The sequence below is a fragment of the Ursus maritimus genome, unplaced genomic scaffold (assembly GCF_017311325.1).
Source record: "Ursus maritimus isolate PB19 unplaced genomic scaffold, ASM1731132v1 scaffold_30, whole genome shotgun sequence".
Lineage (NCBI taxonomy): Eukaryota > Metazoa > Chordata > Mammalia > Carnivora > Ursidae > Ursus > Ursus maritimus.
In genome coordinates this window covers 14,459,645-14,486,745 of record NW_024425564.1, presented here as the reverse complement: position 1 = coordinate 14,486,745, position 27,101 = coordinate 14,459,645, and the positions used below count along the sequence as shown (strand labels likewise).

Genomic DNA, 27,101 nt, shown 5'->3' with positions numbered 1-27,101 from the left:
GGAAGTGAGATGGCTTATTGAGAGATGCTGAGTGTGATGAGAAGTAAGAGGAGCTTTGGCAGCACAGAAGGGGTTAAAGGGGATACCAAGACTATTTCCTCAGCAGCCTTTACAAAAAAGGCAGTAAGTAGCAGGTAGAGCTCTGAGGCATGGGTGGGGGTCTCCCCAGGTTGTGGGATCTAGTTGTTGCGGGATCCTATGGGTTGGTGATAATCCCCATAATTTTGGTTGAGTATCCCAAAGGCATTCCCTTCTTTTCTGTATTCAAGAAGGAAGAAAGGGAGCTGATAATTTAGATGTTCAAGGGCAAGGGGCTTTATTAAACTTTCTTTTAACATTGGAAAGTCATGTTATCTGGATCTTCCTAATGATAGGAAGTTTAACAGTTTTTAACAAGGCATATAAAGGTGGGGCCATACGGAGAATTTTGGGATACAGTTGTAATAACAGTCTGCCAGTTCAAGAAAACCTCACAGTTGACATTTGGTTTGGGGCTTTGGGAAGTTCAGGATGCCATGAGAACTGTCTAGGTCCAAATGCAGTCTTTGCTCTGAGATTAGATGTCCTACAGATTGAACTTGTGTTTGAACAAATTGTAATATTTCCTTAGAGATGTTATATCCCTTTTTGGCTGGGAGTTTTAGCACTTGGATGCTATCTTCTCGCGAGGAGGCTTGGAAAGAGGAGCAAAGAAGTAAATCATCCAAATATTGTATTAAAGTGGAGCCTCCGGGGAACTTGATATCTGGGCCAGCCTTCAGCGTTTGTGAGTTTTCTATGAAACCCTGGCATTACTGTCTCATAGCATTGCTGTCCTTTCCAAGTAAAAGCAAGAAGATATTGACTACCTTTATCTACTGGGATACTAAAGAAAGCACTACATAAATTGATCAGGAAAAAAAAAATTGCTCTCAGTAGTGTTGGAGGTAAATAAAGTGTGAGGTTGGGAATAATAGAATGGTGGGGGATGACAGTATTGTTCATGGCTTGGAAATCCTGGACAAGCAATTTGGTTTCTTCACAGGTAAAACAGGAATGCCGCAGGGATTGATACAGGGGATCTACTGGGGCCCTAATGGGGCCCTGGCCCTTATTGTTTTGTTATTGGCTTAATGCCTTGAAGGCCCTCTTTATTTACAGGTATTGATTAATTATGGGGAGAGGTTGTGGGGGATCCATTTGGATCTTAATAGGAGGTGCACTGCAGAATCTGACAATATTAGTTGAGGATTTACCCAGAAGGAAGGTGGTTGCTGACCCAACGGGGACAAATGGTTAGCATCCTTGGAATTAGCTCTAGGGGCCATCAGAGACACAGCAAATAAAAGATGTTGAGGGTCATGTGATTTACCTAGTGGGTTATTTTGGTTGCTGCTGTGAAATGCTAGAATTATTTCCCCTTTTCAGGAGAAAGAACTTCCGGCATGATATTTTTCTAGGAAATCTTGGCTCAATAAACCAATAGGGGTGGAGGAACGAAGGAGAAAAGGGTGGGTACCTCTTAGAGGGCCTAAGCAGAAGGAGATCGTTAGACATAGGCACCTGTTGAGGTTTATCAGAGACCTTTGCTCTTTGAACTGTTCAGGACTCTGAGGCAGGGGCTGTTTACTGGAAGGGGGGTTGAGGACTGGAGTGAAGCTCCAGTGTCAATCAGGACAGAGAGAGATTCATTTCCAGTTGGAGGTTTCTTCAGGTGCATTCCAAGTACAGAGAACAAAAGAGGAGAGTGTCCTTTGATAGAGGAGAGGAGCAAGTGGCAAGGGTTGTTTTGAACAAAATTTCGTTGGCGGGAAATAAGAGTTCATAGTGGTGGTGGCTCCTTACTGGCTGTAGGTGATGGAAGTGGAGGGTCCTCTTATTGGCTGCAGATGAGGGCAGTTGCCAGGTTGAGAGGAAGTCCTCCTTCTAACTGCGGGACTAAGCAAGCTGCAATGAGTGCCATGTGCCTGACCGCCCTCCCGGCATGGCTTCCTGTCTCCAATTTTGAGTTAGGTTTCCTTAACCCATTTCATAACGCTCTTTAAGGTCTCTCCAAATTCAAAATGGATTTTATGATTTAGCAAAGTTTTCAAATTCTTTGTCTTGTTTTGAACCCTGAGAATATTGCGTTTTTCCGAGAATATGTTGTGTGGTTGAAAATACAAAACTTAGGTATCTCACCTACTGGATTGTGAGGCAAACTCCTTCCATTACCTTAATTTCTTTCTAAAACCTCATTTAAATTTGTGATGTTAAATCTAGGGTGATTTTTCAGATACCTTCCTGTTCTGCCATCAACCAAGATGGAAAATAAAGAGCTGATTTCCACAAAAGAGCACCAAAGGCTACATTTTGCTTTGTTTTGCTTTTGTTTATTGAAAGAGCAATCTCTTGCCTTCAAGAATAAGAACGTCTTCCCACCCGAATCAGCGAGCGCAGCTCCCTGTTTAAGGGGGAGGGGCAGGTTCACCGCCCACGCTGCCCAAGACCGTGAATTTGGAAAGGAACCCGAGCGGCATGTTTCACAAACCCATCCCCACCTCACCCGGACTGCCTCTGAGCAGTGCTCGAGAAGACACAGCAGAAGGCTCAAAAACTCAGGGACGACTCCCATCTTCTCCTTGTAGCAAGGGGCAAATCGGAAACTGTTGATAAAATCTCGAAGAGAACGCCTCCCGTGTTGACAGGACCTAATGTGTTGGAGCAAAACCCTTACCTGCCAAGGAAGGGAGACCTAAAGAAAGAGTACCAACCAAACACACGCTACTTTTTCCTATGATCTGCCAGGAAGACATTTTCACTCAGGCCTTCCTTAGGTAAATCATCCCCCCAAACAGATACCAACAGGCAAGATCCTTGGAGAAGCACCGAGCAGCCGTTTCTTGCCAGCGTGGAGAGCTTCAGCGCGTGCCCTCTCCCTGTGCCAAGCTGTATTCTCGATTGTGCGGCGTCAGAGATCTTGAGAGCTAGAGGCCCGGTGGAGTCATGGATCCGATGTCTGACTTAATCACCGTTAGAAAGAGGGTAGAGAGCTTCGGCAGGAAAAGGCAGAGATGTTTATTCAGCACCTACTTTAACGTTGAGTTAGGTGTTATCCAGAGAAGTGTCATCAGACATTTCGGAGGAAATCGGTACTGCTTGCTCTTGTCTTCTGGCAAAATTAAGTTCTATAGTCATAACAAAGTGAAATGTGGCAACAACAGTATCTCACCTCTTCTCATTTCTACCATCAAAAGTATCCATTAAGCATCTCTTGGGGACGCCAGGCTGGCTCAGTCAGTGGAGCGTGAGGCTCTTGATCTCGGGGTTGTGAGTTCGAGCCCCACGTTGGGTGTAGAGATGATTTAAAAATGATAAAATCTTTTAACAAATGTATTCATCAAGTGTCTCTCTGTGCTAATGTGTTACAGCATGCTAAAAAAAAGTTATGGTTGCTGTAGTTATAGGAATAACAGATCTTAAATATATGCATTCAGCAAATGAATGTTTATAGCACCTGTTCTGATTTTTATTAGGTATAAGACATTTGTTGAGAAGATGGTCAAATAATAAATTACCTCAATAACCCACACTGGGGGTGGGGTCTCAGATGTGAATTGGTGACACAAGCCTTTAAATTCCTGCAAAGGACTGAGAAGACTTGAGCTTTCTCTTAGAGGTTCAGGCCAACCAATTTCTCTGCATGAAAGCGGGAACTTCTCGGTGCCACAGGAGTCGAAGGGCGAGACAGCAAAGCCTGATACTGGGGAGCATATAATAAAGGGCACGCTACGGCACCCCTTCTGGAAACGTTATACAGCTGGTGGAGATGCTCAGTAAATATTGCCCAGCATCAGCCCCCACCCCCACTTTCTAATCAATCAGTGTTTGTCTGCCGAATGCCGAGTGAGGTGCTAGACCTATCAAGATGCGCAGGCAGAGTCGGGCATGAAAACAAATAATGCCGGTGCAGTATGATAAATACGGTGATGGCGCAGTATGATAAATACGGTGATGACGCATCACCAGTAAAGGTGGAAGAAAGACTGACTCCGGTTTTGGTAGAAGGATGTGGGACTAGAGCGTTTCAAGGAAGAATTCACAAAGGGATCTTCTTGAGGTAGGGTCCTGAATAATGAGTAAGAATTTCATACATTTTCTGAAAGTACGATCCCTGGAGCACTTACGATAGAACTATTTCCAAAGCTTGTGAAAAATGTTCTTGGGCTCCAGCCCAGACCTACTGATTAAGAATCTCTGGGGCAGGAGATTTATAAACTTCAGATGGCTGTCCCAAGGTCTAAGGTGGGCAAAAGCATTGCTGATAGAAACTGTCCTACCCTCTCTTTACTCATCAGTCACCGCTTTCTTCTTGAGTGTCAAGGCACACTTTCCAATTCCTACTAATAATTAACTTTCAGGAACAGCATGGATAATAGTAAAAGCTTTTATTCCAATATTAAAAATTACATGGCCGTGAACCTACTCTTGTGGCCAGGTGCACTCATATTCTGTTCATGTTCACTGAGGCAGAACTGAATTTCATAGCTGGGAGTCCACAGTCACCTTTCAGAACAGACTGCACTGGAATGCACCTAGAGGTCCCTGCCATGCCAGACGTTGACCCTCAAGTTATTGGATCTTATGAGGGTCCTGAGGGTGGTTAGGTCCGGAGTTGGGTGGGAGGGATCAGGACATCTGCTATTTACCAACCAGAATAGAAATCTTTCCCTATTTTAATAACTGCTACCGTACCACGGTACCAGCTGAATATTCTCCTGTATGGACATAATCAAACAAAACAATGAGAAAAGATCACGAAGAGTCCAGTAAGGTGTTCAGCATGCTCTCCATCAATTGAGGCTTTAAGTACATCTTAGGAGTGAAAGCACAGACAACTAAATGGTATCAGAGGTTATGTACTATCTGTGTACTTTAAAATTTTTGTTTCGAAAGAACTGGGCTAAATAAAATTACTTTTTGTTCCTTTTAAGCAGTTGATAGTCACCTTTGTACAGCAGCCAAGTTATAGCACTTATATTAATAATCCTAACTTTACTCTTCGCATTTTGGAACTGATCAGAATATATTTCTGATTCTCTAGAGTTGACCGTTGGCACAGTTTGCCTGTACCTGTCTTAGTTCAGGTTGTTGTAACAAAATACCATAGACTGGGTGGCTTACACAATAATTTCTTTCTCACTGTCCTAGAGGCTGGAAGTCTGAGATCAGGGTCCCAAGTATGGTCTGGTTCTGCTGAGAACCCTTTTCCTGTCTTGCAGACAGTTGCATTATCTCTGTATCCTCCCATGGCAGAGAGACAGAGGAAGGCCCTAGTCTCATCCTCTTCTTATAAAGACACTGATTTCACCATAAAGACTCTACCCTCGTGACATCATCCACACCTAATTACCACTTAAAGGCCCCACCTTCTAATACTATCATATTGGAAGTTAGGGCTTCAGTATATGAATTTTGGCGGGACACACACTTTCCGCCCATAGCAGAAACTTTACACCTTAATGTTGCTTTTCTCTGAGATCTGAGTTTGGTAGAGACCCCAGAGATCAGTGGAAAATTTTAGGTACATGATATCAGGTCTTGCATACACTTCTGAGTCCTTGCTAGGACTCCTTGGGCCAGTGTCAAAATTCTGGACATTCTTCAAAGCTCGCTAATATTCTCTACAGTTCTGGACTTCCACTGACCACTTCCCCCAAGGGCAGCTGACATCCAGACCAGCTGAGCGTTTGTTGGCTCCTCTCTGCTTTCTCCACAAGACTCCCCCTGAGCTTAACCAAGTGTGACAATGGCTCTTTGTGGATGGAGGCCAGATTCAAAGAAATACTAGCGGCCATGACAGATATTTCATGAAATATTTCTTTGCACCAAGTCATTATGGATGTTATCTGGATCAGTGCTTCCCACATTTTAATGGGCGTGGGAACCACCTGGCGAATGGTTAAAGTGCAGATTCTGATTGGATAAGTGGAGGGCAGGGCTGAGAGTGTCCACTTCCAACCAGCTCCCAGGTTGCTGCTGTCCAGGGACCAAGTTTGAGTAGAAGGGACTAGACAACGAAGGGTTTGGGGGTAGTCATGACTGATTATTTCTATCTACTGAGTTTGGATTACATATTCCAAATGCAGGGACTTTTTAAGAGCTTTGCAGCTTCTCATTGCCTTTCAGAGATAACTTTTTAAAGCTACTTTGTAGCGTGCTTGCAAAATTTGCCGTGCAGGGCAAGATATGGAAAGGCAAACCATGAGGAGGTTAGGTATTTTGCTCAGTGAATCTAAGTTCAAATCTCCGAACCTCCCTAACAAGCTGTGGGACCACACATCACCTCACCTGAGGAAACACTGAGCTCCCCGGGAGCCTCTGCCAACAGACGCTACTTCCACGAGCCAGCCTGTGGGGAGAGGCTGGACTAGAACGCTGATTGCTTACTCAGAGCAGGAGACAGGAGATGGAGTGATAAAAGTGAACCTAAAATAAAAATTAAAAAGCACACTGAGAACACTATGTGAAATGAATGCTTGTAAAACTGTCTGCGGCAGGAAGAAATAGAAGAGTTTTATTAGGTGATGAAAAAACACTGTATACTTCATGTGAAAACATTCCAAGGTTGGGTCTTGTGTAGTATAAAAGAGCAATCTGACTAAGTAAGACTCATTTTATCAAATGAACATCAAGGAGCTGTAATCCCATTTATACTTGCATTTGTATTGGTTATTCTCTCCTCTGTCTCTGTCTCTGTCTCTGTCTCACACACACACACACACACACACACACACACACACACACGCTGTTGTACTTTCTTGGTAATCTTGCCGCACAGGTTTTGAAGCGCTCAGGTGCTTGCTTTTCTGGTGGCAGAATCCCAAGACGGCAGAGCATGCCACCATTTATGGTTCTCAGATATACTTTTGTGTAAAGGGCTATAAATAATTCTACACCCTGTGAAGTGGTGTTTCTCCACTTACCCTGAGTCCTCCCCTCTTCTGCTCACCTCCATTTTGGGGGAGGAATTAAATCACTTTCAATTAACTAAGCTTTGACCAGGAAGCCAGGCAGAGGATTTCAGGTGTGGTTGGAAATGCTGGCTTTTTTATTGGCTTGCCCTCCTTGGATGCCCCTGAGCTCACTTTTGGAGGGGAGGCTTTGCGGTCTCTGGAGCAGTCTGCCTGAGTCTCACTTCCACACATGTGTCCCTGGGTGGCCGGCAAGGAAGAGGCAGTGGTTTGGGGGATAATGCATCCTGGAGAGGATCAAAGACCCTTGCTGGTGGGTGAGAGGAACTCGGGATTAGGAGAGACACCACGTCTCCAGTGTTATTGCTATCATTCAGAACTGTGGCACGGCAGCCTGGGTGGTAAGAAGGATTCAAGGAAAAAACAAAACAACAAAACAACCCAGAGTGGGAGGAGCTGAGCAGACAGAAGCAGTGGCTCCCAACCTTTATAGTACCTTGGAGTTAATTGTGTGCGTGTGCGTGTGCGTGCGTGCGTGTGTGTGTGTGTGTGTGGTTGTGCGGTGGGGGGAGGGGAGGATATTAGAAAAAATAATAGTGTGCTGCCCCACCCCCTCTTAGGGATGGAACCCATGCATCAAATATTTTCAAATCCCCCCCTCCCAGTTTTGACCTTGTTAGAACAAAGGAGGGTTTGGGCCTGCAAGGTGGGGGATAGCATGTGTAGCCAACCAAAGTCACGTGCGTAGTTCGAGTGGGAAAAATGAGCAGTTATGAGTCAGAGGGCTCAGCATTTTCTGTGTGGGGAGGACAGGAGCATTGATGATGAGAAGGAAATACAAAAATATGAATCTGTATAAAATGTATTGGGTGAGCTTATCCATCAGGCATAAGATACGGAAAAAAACACAATCTATACGATCAAAGTACCTGAGGTGGCTAAACATTTAGGTGAAGATTCTGAACTTGTTCTAACTGCTTCTTCTAAAATCAACAACGGCAGGCTGGATAAAAGAATGGAGGCGAGCCAATGTTTTTAATGACAGAGCTCTCATCCACAGCCTGGCCTGGCCCCTGGGGTGGTGGGCAGATATTAGGGGTCTGCCACCCCCTGACCAGGCTTCATACACCGCCTCAGGACTGAACATGTGGCCGGCACGGGCTTGGCCATAGCAAGGCGGTTATTGGAATAAGAAAACCTGAAAGTGTATTTAAATTAAGAAAAGTCTAGTCAATAAGGAATAACCTGATACAGTGCATTTGACCAGTGCTGTTCTCTAGTCAAACATTTCCTGCTAGAGGAGATGGTTAAATGTGGTAGCATGCTCTTTTTTTTTTAATAGTTCTGCTCAATACATCTTAAAATCAAATAAAAGTAAAATTACCATGTATCTTCACCTGACAGATGGTCCAGTTAGACTTTCCTGAACCAGCCTTTAATTTCAGGCCTTTTTTTTTAAAAAAAAGATTTTATTTATTTATTTGACAGAGAGAGAGACAGCCAGCGAGAGAGGGAACACAAGCAGGGGGAGTGGGAGAGGAAGAAGCAGGCTCCCAGTGGAGGAGCCCAATGTGGGGCTCGATCCCAGGACCCTGGGATCACGCACTGAGCCAAAGGCAGATGCTTAAGGACTGAGCCACCCAGGCGCCCCTCAGGCCTTTTTTTGGATATATATCCTTGAGGAATTCTATTTTCTTGCTTTCTGAATGAAGCACTGTCCATATAACAGTGGATGCATCGAAGGCTTTAATTTTCCTGGCAGGGTTATTTTCTCAGGTGACTGTTTGATTATCCCTGATGTTCTCAGCAGCACAGGGAGGGTCTGCTTACTGAGTCCTGAGGCCAAGATGAGCACTTTCCCTTCCTGGATCCGGTCAGTTGGATCCTGTCCTGCCTTATTCCACACCAGTCCCCATGGACCATGAAACAGGTTATGGTTCGTGAACATTCTTTTTATCAGCCGGGGACCTCAGGGAGTCTCACTTAATAAGCATGAATCTGAGTGTGCCCTGAAGATGAAAAGAAATAGATTCACTTTACAAATGATTTCTAAAATTATCTTCTATCCTCAAATAAGGAAATGTAGTTTTGGTATTCTGAAAATTCCTCTTTTTGTATTTCTTTTAGGCTCTATTTTTTTTCTCTCTCCCATGATGAGCCCAATCAAAGTTGAACAAAGTCATTATAAATTGTTATCATTTTGCTTTTGTATTTCTAGGCATCAGGTTAAAATTACCAGAAAATGTTCCTCTTGGCATCTCCATGGCAGTCATATGACAAGCCCTCAGCTCAGTTAGTTAGTCATGTTCCATTGTGATGGTAAGAAAACAGTTTTCTGTTGCAACCATAATCTCCAAATCAAGACTGCAGATATCACTCACCATCAGTTAAGTGATGCAAAGGATATGAGCATCGGTGATAGGGATACATTTCGGGTGGTGCTTCGGGAGTTGGGCTTTTCCATGACACAGCCTGATTAAAGAATATTGTTAATTATCATGTGATTTCACTCATATGTGGAACACAAGGAATAGTGCGGAGGACCACAGGTGAAGGGAAGAAAAACTGATGGGGAAGAAATCAGAGAGGGAGACAAACCATGAGAGACTCTGGCCTCCGGGAAACAAACTGGGGATTACAGAAGGAAGGGGGGCGGGGGGGTGGGATAACTGGGTGATGGGTATTAAGAAGGGTCTGTGATGTGATGAGCACTGGGTGTTATACGCAACTAATGAATCGTTGAACACTGCATCAAAAACTAATATGCTGGCTAACTGAACATAAAAAAAGTTAAAAAAAGAAAATAAAAAAAATACGTATATACTCTTAAAAAAAAAAAAAAGAATGTTGTCAGAATGAGGGCGCCAGTCCTGCAAGACTTCTTTCCTTTACTGCACCAAGCATCTCTCGTGGCTTCACCAAGCATATTCAGCACGTGGTGCCGGGGAAGCAATGGTGAAGAGAAGGGTCCATATCCCAGTGAGGGGACAGGCATGTCAAGTGACCATACAACACCCAGAAGATGATCACGGCATTGTGGGCGTCCAGAGGGCGCAGTAGCTCTTTTCCTTTCTGTCCTTTGAAAGTTTAAATCCACTTTCGGATGGGTTTTTAAAGTTGATTTTTATTGAAAGGAAATGAAGAGGGATGAGGCAGTCATTCGACAGAACGAATTTTCCTTTTGGTTGTTCCACCACGTTGAGGAGTAGAGTTGTAGTGTCGTACGGGGACAGGCTGTGGTCCGAGGTGGGAGTGCGCTCCGCACTAGGTCGGGGGGCACACGCTTCCGGAAGGTTGTTGCCTTCCTGCTCAGCTCTTGTTTCTATGGCAGTCAGTGAAACTGCACGGAGACAAGAGGAGAACGTGCGTACGATTGGTCTAAATGGTCAAAATCGTCATTAAGCAATGAATCTCCACCTCTTAAAAGCACTTTGAAAGAAACGAGCTGATTGTTCAAATTATGTACTTGTTCTTGAACCTGCTCATTAGAATGATTCTTCTCTAAAGCACATATTTCAGAAAATCAGAACCTAAGAAATGGTGTTATTTGGAAGAACGGTCTCCAAAGTATTTTGATTTTGTACTGCGATCGGGAAAATGCATTTAAGCAAATCCCAATATGTTTATTCAGAAATTATGCACATTGATAAGCAATACATGTATATTTATTTTTGTAAATAAATTTAGTATATTACAGATACTTGTAAATTGTATATCTGTCCAATTTTATTCATACATGTTTTACAACATATATAAAATATAAATTTTAAAAGAATGGAAAACAAATAGAAATGAGTTCTAACATTTCCTTTACACAACCTGAAGACTACTTTGGACACACTCCGGCTACATACGCCCCACTTGGGACACCAGTCTAGAAAACTCTACAGAGTGGAGAGAACAGAACTTGTTTTAAAGTACTTGGGCATTTGGGTCTCCTTTCTTCTGTATGTCATTCTAAATACATCGATGGATTATTATAAAAGCAATGAGTAATTGGTCACGAAATGAATCCATATGCAAATAAGAAGTATTAATGAAGCGAAGGAATAATGAGTGAATTTGAATGAAATGAAGTCCTCATGCTCATCGTGGTCATCAGTGTGAATTTAGCAAAGGAACATAGTCTCTGACGTGATTTGTATCATTTACGGAGGGTGGTAGTAATCCTTATGGGAACGTCATGCCTAACAGTCCGGTCGTGTCCTCTCTCATCAGTAGAAAATATGTTCACTTTGGAACAAGATACAAGCCTACAGACTTGTGCTTCCTATTTTGCGACTTCTACAGATAACATGGAAACACACAGTAAAAACTCTTCATACTGAAGTTGCTGTCCAGAAACAGGAAAGGAGAAATACAGCTTCTGCCCTTTTGGAAACTCAGTTCGAAGTTCCTCTAGATGTCAGTATTACATAGAGAAATGAAAATACAATAGCCTGTGGCAATGAATAAAGACCTCCTTACATTACTTAAGTGGTAAAACATATGTGATATATAATTGACAAAGAAAAAAACCAGCCTCCTCTGGAAGCTGGTTTCTCACATGCCTGGGAATCGACAGCTTCTCCTGTTGGTCAACTCCAACTGCTCTACCCAAAGAATGCTAGCACAACTCCCGGACCTTTGCCACCAACACCTGCGTGACCTTAGAGGCAAACGCTCATCAATTTGGTACTCCATGGAGTCTTACCACCAAATTCTCAATTTTACCTAATTTGATGAACTGAAACTGATTGATACATACCAGTTTTCATTATCAAGTCCATCTATGTTCACGTCATCCAGGGTAAATCCTGAAGCACAATACTATCCGTCCGGAGTTTTCATTTCGAAAGAGAAGCACCGAAAAACAAAATTATACAATATCTTAAACACAATTTGTAAAACTATCTTATTTGGCTAATTTGACTCATTTTCAAAATTGGACTTAGATTCTCTCTCTCTTGTCTTTCTTCCATGTTAATTCTAATTGTTTGGCAAATATTTATTTCTTCACTCTACTGACGTGTTCCCATTTTATACCCTTCTCTCTTAATCTTCCTTCTTATCCCCTGTGGTACTGGCTGTGCAATAGATACTCGATAAATACTAACAACACACCTTGCCTGTAATCTATTTCTTTCTAAGTGAGAGTACAACGTAGTAGTTAAGAGCACAGAATGAAGGAGACAGCTGACCAATAATCCTGGTTCGACCATTTCGGAACTTTATAATGCTTGGAAATTACCTGATTTCAGTATAAAGTGTGGCTAATAGTATCTATCCCAAAGGGTTGCTATGAGGATCAACTGAGTTAATAATATGCTTCGAAATGTGCCTGGTATGTAGACAGTGCTTAGTGTATATTAGCCATCATCATCATTGACATCATCGCCACCACCACCGTCACCCTCATCATCATCATCATTATCACCATGACCACCAGCATCATCATCATCACCACCATCATCATCACCATTGTCATCACCATCACGACCACCAGCATCATCATCATCACCACCATCATCATCACCATTATCATCACCATCACCGCCATCATTACTATGTCCTAGTCACAGGGCTAAGTGCCAGAGATTCAAAGATGAATCAGTCTTTCTGCCCATTTAAGCAAGGCCTTCAGGCTAGTGGGAAATTCATGGGAAAATATGTTTTTTAAAAGTGTTGCCAGTGATGCTGGGGTGGGTGCACGTGCCGTGAGCGGAGGAGAAAGCAGCTGGCTTTGCCTGAGGAAGTTGAAGAACTTTTGTCCCACACTTTCACTTAGGAGAGGAAGTTACAAACTCTGAAGCTGTAATCTCTAATTTTGGTTTTCCACAGATTTACTAAACATACCTTTGTGTTTCTGAAAAATGGAAATTCTCTGAACCTATGAGACTGCCCTTGGATTATTTAAAAGTACAGTAGCGGTCTGTCTTGATGTCCCTGAGCTGCACTTAAACATGACGTTTCATGCTTGCAGGTGACCCTAAGGCAAATTCTGGTCCTTTCCGAAGAAAAAAAAAAACCCAGATTCTTTGGACATCCATACAATTTCATTAATTTATAAGGCACAACGGCAGAATTTGTGATAACTTGGGTGGATTGGGCTAATGTTTACCTTTTATGTGGCATTTAAGAAAAGTTGGCCAAGCAAATTCAGAGAAGCCAGAACTGTGAGAAGGATGTTTATCTGCCTAGGAAAAAGGCCATCTGTTCTAAGCCATATGAAAGCTCATTTATAAAAGCTTACTTTAGTCTCCTACTTTCTGGCTTACAAAACCTATTCACACAGATCCTCTCATTTTCATCTGATTTATATGTGAACTATATCAAGACAATATAAACAGAAGTCAGAGGTGACATACACATTATCAATATCCTTTAATCCATTCATGAAGATGGGCCTTCTTTTACAAACTATGCCAGAATTTAACAGAATTTCTTTTAGAGTAGTGATTTCATTTGTTTTCAAATATTGTATTCTATACGCTTTCATTAAATAAGACTGTCCTGTCCTCTAACTTGCTATTAATTTTGGTGTTGTTTGTGTGTGTGTGTGTGTTTTTTTCCTGTTTTTGAATCACGTAATACAGTGGTTTTCAATCTGGGATAATTTTGCCCCCCAGGGGACACTTAGCAATTTCTGGAGACATTTTGGATGTTACAACTGGGAAGGAGGTATCAACGTCATCTGGTGGGTAGAGGACAGAGATACTGCAAGACATTCTATAATGCTCATGACATTTTCCACAACAAAGAATTATCCACCCCGTGTGTCAGTAGTGCTGAGGTTGAGAAACCCTGATGTAATTAATAAGTGACTTCAATTATTCAATTGTGTGTCCACAGGCTAAGGAGAAGCCACGGTCACACCCTGGTCTGAAGGAAACAGCACCTGTCAAAGGCAAAAGGACATCGGCCCTCACAGGTAACATCTTTAGAAGACCAGATATTTATGCATGAAAAAGGCTCTGTTGTCAAAGTCCTGTTGTCATTGTTCTTACTCAGAAGAAGTTACATGCTCATAAAGCACTGTGTTGGGAGAAGCGCTGTTTGAATGTCTTTTATTTGGTTGGCTTTGGGTCCTACTAGTTACAAACTAGAAACTCTTTGGGACCCCAAATGTCAGTCAATTGGTCGTGTTCACGTCTACTTTGCTTTTCAAAAGCTTTTATCTTCTGATTAAGAGAAACCTGAATAGAAATGCCATTATGTGAAGCCGAAATTATACTGATCACATGCATCCTCCATTAAAATATTTTGTGGCTTTTAGAGAGATCTTCCCAGAAGAACCAACCCTCCTCTGAGAAAGAAAAGGTTAATAAACTCAACGAGAAAAATTCTGAGAAGACCAATGCCTCTCTAGTTCAGAGAAGTTTTGCCACATTTCATACAGAAAGACCACAAGACGAGGTAGAAGATTTTGCTCTAAGAAGTTCCATAGAGCCAAGAGAAAATATAGACACAAGAGACATTTCGAGCACACAGAGACTGAACAGACAAGAAAGTAATAGTGCTGGAGATGATAAACAAGCCACTGTGGATAAAAATGAACATCCAGTGTTCAAAGGAGAGAAAAGTGGGCTTTGTTCTAAGGAAGATACTAGTGAAAGCGAAGTTGAGATGAAAGGAGGGCCAGCAAATGCAAATGATACAGTGTTGGACAAGTGTTCAAATAAAAAGCAGTGTGTTAATAAAACCAATGGTGATCGATTCTGTGAAAGGTAGGCTTTAAAGCATTGCACGCCTACAACTGATGTTTTTGGTAGACCTATGTGCCATTGCAATTTAAGGCCATACCAAAAGGAGAAGTGAAGTGAGTTTTTAAAACAATGGTTTGAAAACCAGTTTCCCAGCTGGTTTTCCCCAGTGGGTTTTTCTTGGTCCTGTTCTCTTGCCATTACTTTTTCTTCTTGCCTGTGACATTTTCAGGCATTTTTTACTGTTTTCTTCTATCAACTGTAGATAAAGATAATGATTATTATCAATCAATATTTTTAAAAGGTTAAGTAAGAAGTTCTGGTTTTTAGCAATATAAAGCACATCCTTTCTAAGATCAAGAATTGAATAATGAGATCAGATTTATCTGTAAGTTAAGAAATTAATTCTTAAATTATACATAATAAATTGGCTATTTTCCTAGGATATTGTGAGGATTGAGTAAGAAGTAGATTATCGAAGGACCCTTCCTCAACTGCAAAGTTTCACATAGAAGTTCAGATAATTATGTAGCCAATCACAATTAATTACTCTACGTTGTGATGGGCCACAGAATCTATTTGGAACAGAGTATTCAAATATCTGTGTGTTTCTTAGGGAATAAAGATATACTTTTTATTTCATTTATTAATAATGGATTTGAAACCTAATCATGGAGAAGTCTAATTTTTAAAGAATTAAACATAAAGGAAAATGTTTTTTTAAGAAAGCCCATCACTGCAAAGATGTGTTTAGTAAGGTAGTAAGGTAAGGAGCTGTTAAAAAACTGAAATTAGTTCAATTCTTTCATCGATACAGGTTGACTCTCCCTGCTGTTAATATTCAGAGAGATGATTATTTCCTTTAGTATATTTAATTTAGTAATCTCTCTCTTCCATAAGAAAAGGAAGTGAAAAAAATGAAGATCGAATTAGCGAGGTATAAAACGACTGCTTTTGTAAAGAGTCAGTGGAATAATCTGGGGTCACCATGAGGTCGGCAGGGAGAGACCCTGGGATCCTAGGTATCTATCTATACCAGTTCCTGTGCTGCTTTGTTTGATGCAGAAGCGTACTGCCCCATTTTATCCCAAATGCTGAAACAGCAACTCTATCGTGAAGCTTCACCAAAGCACCATGTTCAAGAAGCTTTAGTGCTAAGAATTTTGACCATCTGAAAGTTATCTCCGTGAAACGTTGAGAGCTGCAGCTGGATTTTATTTTCCAGGTGTATCAGCAACATAAAAGCCATTGCCACATCCCGAATCCCGGAACACCCAGCCCTAGCGCCCACTTTCCAGAATGCTGAGCAGGCAGAACACACTGGCAGCAGCAAGCGGAGGGTGACCGAGGAGTGCTTCACCCAAGAGGACAGCAAAAAGAGCAGAATAGATGTAGTGAGTCCAGGTGAAGGACACGCATTTAGGACACAGGAAACCAGACAAGCCCAGGGGGGCTTACAAGGCAAACCCCTGGAGGCCGCTGGAACTCAGACCTCCAGACAGCAAGATCTGGTGGCCCCATTGGGTAGGAAATGGCTTTTGTTTTAGCCTTTTAAAGCTTCTTAACCTTTTCCAGCAAGCATTTCCAACTAAATTTCACTTAGCCTAACAGCCTGAAGGAGACAGAATGCCATGCTGATGCCATTTGTGTATGTAATTCAATCACTTTTTTTTTTTTTTTGGTCTGAAGAGATGAATGCCACCAAGAGAATTCTTTCATGACTTCTTTCGTTTTCAGCATATTTATGGTGTGAGAGACGAATGTCTATATCAAATCAGATTCCTGGAGACTTCTATTATCTGAATTCTTAAAAATATTAACACTTGGCAGAATGCCTTCCTAGCACAAGATAAGTGCTCCAGAATTACATGTTGAATACATTTAAAGTTCTGAAAGCAAAGTTATTATCTACTCACCTCCCCTTGTATCCTTGTATGCATGTAAGAAGCTGCATGCAGTAGATGCTTAAATACGGAATAAATGGGGAAATGAATAGGCTCGCAGAAAGCAAACCACGGAAAAACAAAAAGAATGCTGGAAGAATATTACTGAGTTTGTGTCTTAGAGCCAATCATGACGTGGACTAGAGTTAAAACACTTAGACCGAAGGGTGGGAAGTGGGAGAAATTTGAGAGCTGCAGCGTATGTACTTAACCAGTTTCACTGGTTGTTTTATTTCCAGCCAGGAAAAATTCATCTTTGTGCCTTACAAGTGTCTTAAATAAAGGCTAAAAATATTTTGGAAAGTAATACAGAATTACATCAAACATTACAATGACATGAAGAAACTCTTAGATCCTTCTCTCTTTGCTTTAATTAAAATAATGGACCTTATCAGTGATGCTTTAAAAAAGGGGGGGGGCAAACGCTTTCTTATCTTCGAACTTAAATGGTTTTGGGCTTGGGAGAGTTATCTGTATGGAGTATATTGGGGTTAGAGATTTTCAACTGTTGTGACATTTCTAAAAGTTGACCTGAAGATGGTATAAACCATAGTTTCATGATCCTGACATTCTTTCTGAAAGATGTCAGGTGTCACCTTCATGAATTACAGACCATAATGTGAAATAAAAACATATATTCCCTGGATCATTAGGAATCAAATAGATGGTCCATTTTATTTTATTCTGAGGCCCAGTCTTGGTGCCAGAAAGAGGTCTGACTGCTTAACAAATGGCCCTTCTCTTCCTCTCACCACCTAGTTGATGTCCCGGCTCCTCCCGCCCCGTTCAATCACCGTATCGTGGCAGCCAAACAAGCAGCCATCAACAGCTTTTATACTGTGAGCCGAACAGAAATTTTAGGAGGGTGAGTATTGCTCCATTTTAACACGCTTTCCACAAAAGAAGAGAGTTTTCAAAGAGGCAGATCCTGAGGATTTCATAAATGTTTGCCAGTCTTGACTTGAGAAACAGAAACATCATAAACAAGCATTTTAAAGAGATTTTAAGCATTTCTGAAAATCACTACTGATGTCAGAAAGGTTGATGTGGTGACTGTGACTGAAATCCACATTTATTATCTGCTTTACTTCCCATGTTGTAATGTCTGAAAGTGGGAGAAACCCCAGTGAGTCACCCGAAGGTTTAGAAGCTTTCCAAAACTTGAAAATGGAGACACAAAATATAGAGATGAGTGAACACTGTGTGTTTCTTGTGGCATGTATTAAATATTTTTTTATCATTGTCGTTGGTTTTCCATTTATGTTGTTACTGTATTAATTAGTATTATCCATTTCTATTGATTGCCTCCATCACCGAAGAGTTTTTTTGAAGGATGTCTAAATACACCGTCTCTCCCTGAAGAAGGAAGAGTACAGCCCATCAGGGACCAAATTTATTACTGGGGGATATTCCTTCCTCTTCTACGACAGTCACCATCGCCCTTTGATATCTTATAATTTAAAGTCTAAATTATAAAGTTTCCTACTGTCAGCATATCTACGCGAAATAGCAAAAGGAGGCAGAACACTTAAACCGCTATACACGAAGTTACTTACCAACACATGGAAAACACGCGTAGCAACTCCAGTGCGTGTTTCTGCATTTGGTCATTGGGGGTGTGGTCACTCTTTGTGAAGTCCCTTCTTCCTCGTCCTGCTCCGTATTTCTTTAGCCCTCCACCATGGGGCACCACCTGAATGCTTTACTCCTCAGCCTGCTGATTCTAGAGAACTCCCCTCGAGACTGTGAGGAAGGGCAAAGAGACAAATGGGAGCTCTGAAACTCAAGTAGGTGCCCTGGGGGTCTTCAGCATCACTGCACCGAGTAGCTCATTTGGGTGGTCGGGGACTTCAGTGGCAAGCCAGCCACTGTTTCTCTGAAGAAGAGTTATTTGCAGAAGACACTTAGAGACAATTCCCAGGGCATTTTCTTTTCCTTTCCTTTTCTTTCTTCCTTTCTTCCTTTCTTCCTTTCTTCCTTTCTCTTTCTTTCTTTCTTTCTTTCTTTCTTTCTTTCTTTCTTTCTTTCTTTCTGATTTATTTGTTTTAGAGAGGGAATGCACAAGCAAGGGGAGGGGAAGAGGCAGAGGGAGAGGGAGAAGCAGACTCCCCGTCGAGCAGGGAGCCTGACACGGGGCTCCATCTCAGGACCCTGAGATCATGACCTGGGCCGAAATCGAGAGCGGGATGCTTCCCCCGTGGAGCCCCCCAGGTGCCCCCAGGGCATTGTCTTCATCAGTAGCCACATGTCAAGTGGCTGCGACTGTGTTCACGGACTCCGGTAAAGAGACTACATCTGGAATGGTAGTTGGAATGAAGGTCCTCCCCTGGCGTATGTTTACGGGAATGTCATTCTTCGAGACCCGCCGGTTTGTGCACGGACGTAGCGGAGTTGAGTGGGATCTCAACTGAGTCGGCCACCACCCTGCCTCTGTCAGTTGTTGCCACCATGCTCACCTCTGCAGTCCTCCAGGAATGTGGTGGGCCTTAGGGTCCCGATGTTGTTCGGGAAGCTTCCCCTGCGTCCCCCACCATGATAGCCACACTGCACAAGAGGCGCCCGTGTTCTAGTTTGCCAAATCAGGAATCGAAGCAAGAAGTCACATTTTAAAATTGTTCATGAGTTGCATTTCGGTATGTGTAAGAAGCTGTCCTTCAAAGTATATATAAATTTATATCCAAGCTAAATCGTCAAAAATCTCATAGGTGATTATGTAATATATATTTTTTATTATGTGTATCTCTATGCAATAGTGTTATTACTTTATTTATATGCGGTTTCCAAAAATAATTTTACTTGCCTGACCTCAGCCTATATTGTTCATATGCTTACAAAGCCTAGCTTAGTCCATTCATATGTATTCAGAAGGATTCTATTTTTTTCTATAACAGAAGTTCTCGAATTTTAGGGTGCGTAGGAATCGCCCAAGGAACTCTGTGAAAATGCAGATTCTGGGGACTCACCTTGGATTCTTGCCTCAGTAGGTCTGGGGTAGGGCCAGGAAACCCCTCAGCTCGTGACGGAGAGACCACACTTCAACATTATTTTAGAAGTTTATTGGCTACAGTAGACACACTAATAGGTTTGCTCATTCAAACCCCCAAAGAGCAATGCCCCGACAGCTGCGTCTTCCACTTGGCCCCACCTCACGCTGCACCACGTCCTCTTCTTCGGCAGGGGGCGCTTTGGCCAGGTCCACAAGTGTGAGGAGAAAGCAACAGGTCTGAAGCTGGCGGCCAAGGTCATCAAGATCAAAGGCACGAAGGATAAGGTAAAGTCCGTGCAAATGTGGATCTCTCCTTACCATTATCTTCACTTCGCTAAAGCATCTTTGCTTCTTCTCAGGATGAAGTGAAGAACGAGATCAACATCATGAACCAGCTGGATCACGTGAACCTCATTCAGCTCTACGATGCCTTTGAGTCTAAGAATGACATCGTCCTGGTCATGGAGTAGTACGTGTTCTCCCCGCCCCTCCCCTCGCCTGCGCAGCTGCACGCGCGCATCCAGGGCGGCCCGCGGCACCCGGGACTAGGCGGCTGTCGCTCTGTCCTGCGGCGGAAGCGGCGAGATCCGTGCCTGGAGCACTTCTGATTCTGACTGGCATATAGCCGACAATTGATCAGTTTCAGAAGGAAAAGTACCTAGGAATACACATCTCCGTGTGTGACTTTACTGACAAGAGGTAGAATGACATCACAGACCCAGCTTTAGAGCTGAGCTGTCTCGTCAAAGCCAGCCTAAAGGTTATTCCGGTTAACCTGAAGGAAGGTGATTTTTTGAACTACGTTTTATTTTCGACCTAATCATTAATACAAAGTTCACATCAAATTCTTAATAATTGGGGCTAAGAGACTTCCATTTAAATGGACTTTTATAAAAAATTAGTAAGTAGCTAGAAAGTGAGTAGTTCTAAATAACACTGGATCAGTATTATGATTCAGTTCATTCTTTCCTCCGTTTGGGGCTTTATCATCGCGCAAGAGGAATTTTGGGTACTAAAATGTCTAGCATCAGAAGCACATAGGAGCACTTCAGCACTGACACTAGTCTGAGGAGACCCTGTTTGACCTGTGCTTGGTATTCGGGATTCCTCGCCCTGCCTTGTAGGGTCCTCTTTGTCTTCCGTATATGTTAGGAAATGGCAGAGCTGCAGCTGCTGGGTGGGTGACAGGGACCTTGAGACCTTCTGGCTGTGAAATTGATGGTAGCTGAAATAAGAGCCTGAGCCTAAGCATCATCTAGCTGAGATAGTGACGGAGGTGGAGACGTCACTGGGCACACACATCTGCTGGAAGAGTTAGGGGAGCTTAAACACCCAGCTGCTACTCCAGGAAATAGCTGTGTTCATGAAGGAGTCATACTCAGGACTTCACGTCTCTTCCCTCTGCAGCGTGGATGGAGGGGAGCTGTTTGATCGCATCATCGATGACAACTACAATCTGACCGAGTTTGACACCATCCTGTTCATCAAGCAGATATGTGAGGGCATAAGACACATGCATCAGATGTACATTCTCCATTTGGATCTGAAGGTAGAGCGCGTTCTGTTTGGTATGAACCCCCCCCCCCCCCCCGTGGATCAGTGAGCCCCGTCAGATACTCTATGCCAGCTTGGGAAATTTATGCTCTTATGAGGTACATATTCGGGAATTAATAAAAACCTGGATTCTTAGCGTCATCTCCCCATTCCCGGCTTCCGTCACCCCCTAATATTTGAGCATCTCCACCTTCAGGGACTAGTATTCAGATTCTTGTAACTTGCCTCTGTGAAAGGAATCCACATGGGAGATGCTTTCCCGAAAAGTTTAGAATTAAAACCACCACCACCACCACCACTACCACCACCATGGTATCCTTGCTGTGCCCCTCTCATTTTTAGAATAAGTAGGTGGGAGGATTTTAGCTAACTCAGAATTCCCTAGTGGTAGCCACGTTTTCCAGCTCTTCAAGCATCCTTAGCACTCTCAAACTCTTTTGGGAGGTGCTGGACTTTAGGGATTTATTTTTCTGTGGGCATGCTAGAACATTCAGAGAGACCTATGGCAGAATGGGATGCAGCCAGAAGGGCGATGCTAAAATGCTGAGGAGAGGAGAAGGGTGGTGGGAATGGGGCTGGCACCACATTGGACATGGTGGAGAACCATGTGAGCAGCGGGGAGCCAAGCCACCTGCCTTTCTCCTCTTACTTAATGACCCTCCCCTTTTGATCTCTCTCCCATTATGAAGTGCCTAGAATTGGACTATACATAGGTAGAAGCAGTGAAAGACCCAGGCTCAATAACTCTGATCAGCTCTAATGTTGGGGCTAAGTATCATAAGTTACCTCTTCTTGTGTGGCACAATCGTTTTCCCATTTCCCTGCTTGCACAGCATGATCATAAGATAAAATATATATTCTCTATAACATACCATCTATTGCAAGTCACTGGGCATTGTAGTGCTAAATAAATTTAACTTCCTTAAACTGGTTTCCATGGTCCTCTCTTCTTGTAACGTAGCTGCCCTCACTGGCTTGATTTATGTGTGCAACCTCTCCCATTCACAGGCAGGAGGAAGGGGTACAGAAAAGACAAAGTCAGAGGTTGAAAATCATTAGCAAAGCCCTTGGCTTCGAGCCGAGTTTGATAATGTGTATTTCCGTGGAGAATTTTCCTTGAGTGTAGATATTCTGCAGATATGCCTAAAGGGATTTGATTGGCAACTAAAACTAGGACCTGACCTGTCATAAGTCAAACAGCTCTGTATGTGGCTTCATAACATTGATTGAGGACTTGCAATGGGCAATTTTAGTTATGGCTTGTAGGTAAAGATAATAGTAAAGGCGACAGCTGGATGGGTCATTAAGGACCACTCATCCCTCGCAGAGAGCTCCTTGGAGGAAAAGGGCCCAAAATATTAAGAGTGCTTGTCACCATGGAGGGGAGATTATAGGTAACTTAAAAATGAAAAATGGTCTCCCTTATATTTTTCTGTGTTTTGAAAATCTTAGTCAATGAATATGCTTTCATTTCATAGTTAGAAAATTTTTTTAACTTTTTAAAGTGCCCTCGAAGCTGTAAACATAGTTTTACATCATAGTATTCTTTGACAATTGGACAGCTTTATTCATATCGATCAGTTATTTAAGCCCGAAACCAAATGTTCCTCTAGAGAATCCATTTCTTTAGAAACAGCTTTTACTCATAGACCCCACTTTTAGAGATATTTTAGAAAAGAGCTTCCAAAGACATTATGCCAACCAAATGGTCCATTGAATGTTGGTAAGGAGACAATACATTATTTCATCAAGCTCTTCTTAGTTTCTGATCTCATTTGAACCTCCTCTCCACCCAGACAGGCAGGGGAGGGACAGCTGTGATTCCACCTAAAGAATGGGACATGGGATCCTGGGGATTCAGCACCTCGGCTACATGCACCCCAGCTGTTAGGGATGAGCTGGGACGAGAGCTTGAGAGTTCCAAGCAATTCTTTGAAAACTGTATTTCTCTTTCATGGATGATCTAGATTTTAAATCAAATCCCCTATTTTTCTCAGATGTCAGTGGTTCTGACCTAACAAATACAGGCACACTCGTAAGACCTTCCATAAACACTGAGTTGCAATGCTACTATCGATGCTTCTCCCTCTCCACCCCCCAAGACTGTCGGCTTGACAGAGAGCAAAGTCTTACCAGAGTCGAACTCCCAGGGAACACTTAGTCAAGGGTTTGGGTACTGAGAACAAACTCAGCAAAACGTTGGAATTGCTGAGAAGGAAGAATGAACGAGGGGGAAGTCTTCCTTTTACACATGACTTTCCCATAGACTAAGCACAAAGGGAAAATCTGGAGGTCAGGAGCGTTCACGTTATATTGCATACTCAGTGTGGGGGTTTAAACGAATCAGGCCATTTCTCCTGGAACTCATAAATCCTCAGGAAAGATATTCCTCCAAGAGGGGGAAATTCATACTTAATAATTTTAGGGGGGCAGATGTCAAGTCTGAGACAGCCTCCACCAGTCTGTTTGGCAGGTACTGAAGCAGGCTCCTTGTCTTTCTTCCCTCAGAGAGGCCTCTGCCTGAACTCACACATTATGGTAAACTGCAGAACCAGGGAGAGGGACAGGCAGGGTAATGCGAGGTTGGCAGGGTACCCACAACCTCATCCACCACAAAATTAAAGGAGAAAATACCCACACAGACGAGCCAGACCCAAAGTGAAAGGCCTGATATGTTTTTCCTGAGCATCGTTGTATTTTTAGTTGTGGTCCAAGGACAATTTGAGTGAATGATGGTTGTTTTCATTGCTAATGTGTCTCTTTCTCCTGGCAGCCTGAGAATATCCTGTGTGTGAGTCGGGATGCTAAACAAATAAAAATTATTGATTTTGGATTGGCCAGAAGGTATGTGTATCTGGACATAGGTGTGTGAACGGAGGTAGACAGCAGGATGGTGCTCTGTCTTTGGAAAGATAAATCTGATATACCTCTCGGTTTTAGACTCTCATTTAGAACTAACTTGTCAAAAATTATATCCCAGCCTTACCTTGCTGATTTTGGAACTGGAATATGTAGAGGTTTCTAGTAGGTATCCAGGAAAAAAATAAGAACACTTAAAATCTCATACAGTGAAGTTATTAAATTTGAAGACATTAATTTAGAATTTGTAAGTTTGTCTTAGTCTTTTATATTCGTTCTATCCATTAAAGAGAAGATTTACATTAAAAATTGAGTAGTGTAAACGAGATCGCGAAGGGTTCTGGTACATACAAGATTCTTAAGTGAAAAAAGAGTTTATATGTGGACTTCGGCACATTAATGATGAATATAAAATGGATGCAAATAATTGCATTTCATTTATTCATTAATATGGGCTTACTCAAGCCATCGGCATGTCAAGGGTTGTATCAGTTTTCCTTTTGTTGTGTTCTAGAATTCAGGTGTTCTAATTATTCTCAGCGGCTTTCCCCACCACTGTTTCAGATTATTAAGGTTTTATAGTATGAATTACGACTCTCAAACTCCTGGAACTTTTTTCTTTTTTTACAAGTTTTTAACACTGTTTCCTAAACACACGATTTCCTTTAAAGCCTGTGATTTAAAATTTGCTGTGTGGTTGAAGTTATTTTGTCTTATAGACTGCATGTTTTCAGTTTCTACGATTGTTGATGTTTGATCGACCCTCTCCATCCGTCCACTTTCTCTCCTGAATTCCAGATACAAACCCAGAGAGAAGCTGAAGGTGAACTTCGGAACTCCAGAATTTCTTGCTCCTGAAGTAGTGAACTATGATTTTGTTTCCTTTCCCACTGACATGTGGAGTGTGGGCGTCATTGCTTATATGCTGTAAGCAGATCTCCAGTCGCTCTGACACTTATACACATGCATAATGGCCCAATTTAGATCTTTTAGCAAATAAATAACACCGCGCCATGTTGAGTCACTTTCTGGGCTCTGTGAATCCTGTGGGTGAAAGGAATAAGTTCTTGCCCTGTACATCACCTGAAAAAGTAAATATATGTCTACTTGTAATCGCTTTAACTCTTAGGACACCACCTAATGCCCTAAAAGTAATTAAAAAGCAACTTGTGTCCTGATCTCCTAAATGACGAAGGCTAGCCTTACTCGTCAGGGGACCCTTTGGCATTTGCCATCTGAGCGTGTGGCAGACTTTAGCAGCTGTAAATGCTTTTTTTTTTTTTTTTAAGATTGTATTTATTTATTTGACAGAGAGAGAGGCAGCCAGAGAGAGAGGGAACACAAGCAGGGGGAGTGGGAGAGGAAGAAGCAGGCTCCCAGTGGAGGAGCCTGATGTGGGGCTGGATCCCAGGGCTCCAGGATCATGCCCTGAGCCAAAGGCAGACGCTTAACCACTAAGCCACCCAGGTGTCCCTGTAAATGCTTTGAAAAGGAAGTTGTGTTCTCCTTAGAGATTTCATATTTCAGGGTGGCCGCTGACTCCATGGCTGCAGGTGTTTCATTAGGGACCGGGGTGGGGGAGCGAAGCGTTTTCCTGATTGCAAAGATACATGATAAAATTATGTTTAATTATCAGGTTATTTGCCTTCTCTCAGTTTTAAATGACAGAACTGAGAAAAAGCAACCTCTCTGTAAAGAGTTTGAAGCCATTTAAACAAGACTCACTCTGAATCCTGTGTCTTACAGACTGAGTGGTTTGTCTCCCTTCCTGGGTGACAATGACGCTGAGACCCTGAACAACATCCTGGCCTGCAGGTGGGACTTAGAGGATGAAGAGTTTCAGGACATCTCGGAGGAGGCCAGAGAGTTTATCTCCAAGCTTCTGATTAAGGAGAAGAGGTAACCCAAGTTGGTTCTGGGCTCTGGAAGAAGGAGGGATAATAGAGAAGCATAGGCTACCACAATTCACGGAAGTAATTCCCGAATTCTCTTTGTGACGTCTCCGATGCCCGTGCAAAGTTGTAAATGGAAGGAGTTTGATGCTCTTGACCTTGCTTACTGAGATCGGGGACTGGTTTGGTCACCAGGCTTGAAAGGGGCTACAAAAACTTCCCTGCTTCTGTCTTTTGCAATAAGTCTCTAGCAATTAGGGGCTCTTGCTGGGCCTCAAAATGAAGGGTTTGGGATAAGTTATTTCCATAACCCTTTTCACATCTACAAAGCACATATCCGGCTCTGTGTAGCTGAACACTTAACTATCATTTCATTTCAGAGCCTGCTGTGGGCCAGACTATGCCAAGTGCTTTATAGGCCTGTCCCCTCTCCAAGAGATGGGAATTATCATTACTGTTTTATGGGTGAGACTCTAAATAGTTTGCCCAAGTTCATATGGCTAGTCAGTGGCAGAACTGAGCACCAAACACGTCCACCTTCCCCTAAGGCTGCGCATTTAAATCTTACATATTACACGGCCTTCTATTTTCTGTCATGTTAAAACCACGTTAATTCAAAATTCAGCAGATGGAGGTGCCTGGGTGGCTCAGTGGGTTAAGCGTCTGCCTTCGGGGATGATCTCAGGGTCCTGGGATCGAGCCCTGGCGGGCTCCATGCTCAGCAGGGAGTCTGCTTCTCCCTCTGCCCTCTCCCCTACTTGTGCTCTCTCTCTCTCTCTCAAATAAATAAAATTTTAAAAAGGAATTCAGCCCATGGAGAAGAGTGACCTTGAAACAGACGGGCTTGCATTTTAGACTTAGAGGTGGGGGAAGGACATGGTGATTTAGTCAAAAACACTGTTTCAAATGGTTTTATATCTAAAATGTAGAATGATAAAGGGTATTTAAGATTTTCAAGACCAACAATACTTGCTTCATTGTTTTATTATCTTTATGGCTTTTAGGTCATTAGTAAACATGACCGTGAACAGGTGGGAGGGTGTATTTTGAGGAAGGGGACTAACGAAGCGACATGGGTCCGGAGCAGTACCTGACACCAGGGAGTTGCTTCATCAACAGTCTGCCGGGAATGCGCCTGGGGCATTGAGAACACCTGCGTAAAGTCCAGTCCCTGCCTTCAGGTGACCCATGGTCCAGGAGAAGAGATAGGCATTTTTTAAAAGATAGAATACAATGTAGTTAAGAGTCTATTG

At 42.7% G+C, this 27,101-nt stretch overlaps 1 protein-coding gene across 1 annotated transcript in view; it reads left to right on the top strand.

The window, feature by feature from the left end:
• Positions 1 to 27,101, top strand: part of MYLK4 (myosin light chain kinase family member 4) — a 245,230-nt gene that overhangs the window by 44,775 nt on the left and 173,354 nt on the right. Inside the window, exons 2-9 of the mRNA XM_040644640.1 lie at positions 13,764 to 13,842; positions 17,317 to 17,422; positions 19,735 to 19,828; positions 19,903 to 20,012; positions 20,951 to 21,092; positions 23,871 to 23,941; positions 24,755 to 24,883; positions 25,703 to 25,855. Of these exons, the coding sequence (XP_040500574.1) occupies positions 13,764 to 13,842; positions 17,317 to 17,422; positions 19,735 to 19,828; positions 19,903 to 20,012; positions 20,951 to 21,092; positions 23,871 to 23,941; positions 24,755 to 24,883; positions 25,703 to 25,855 (884 nt within the window). The remainder of the gene's footprint in view (positions 1 to 13,763; positions 13,843 to 17,316; positions 17,423 to 19,734; positions 19,829 to 19,902; positions 20,013 to 20,950; positions 21,093 to 23,870; positions 23,942 to 24,754; positions 24,884 to 25,702; positions 25,856 to 27,101) is intronic.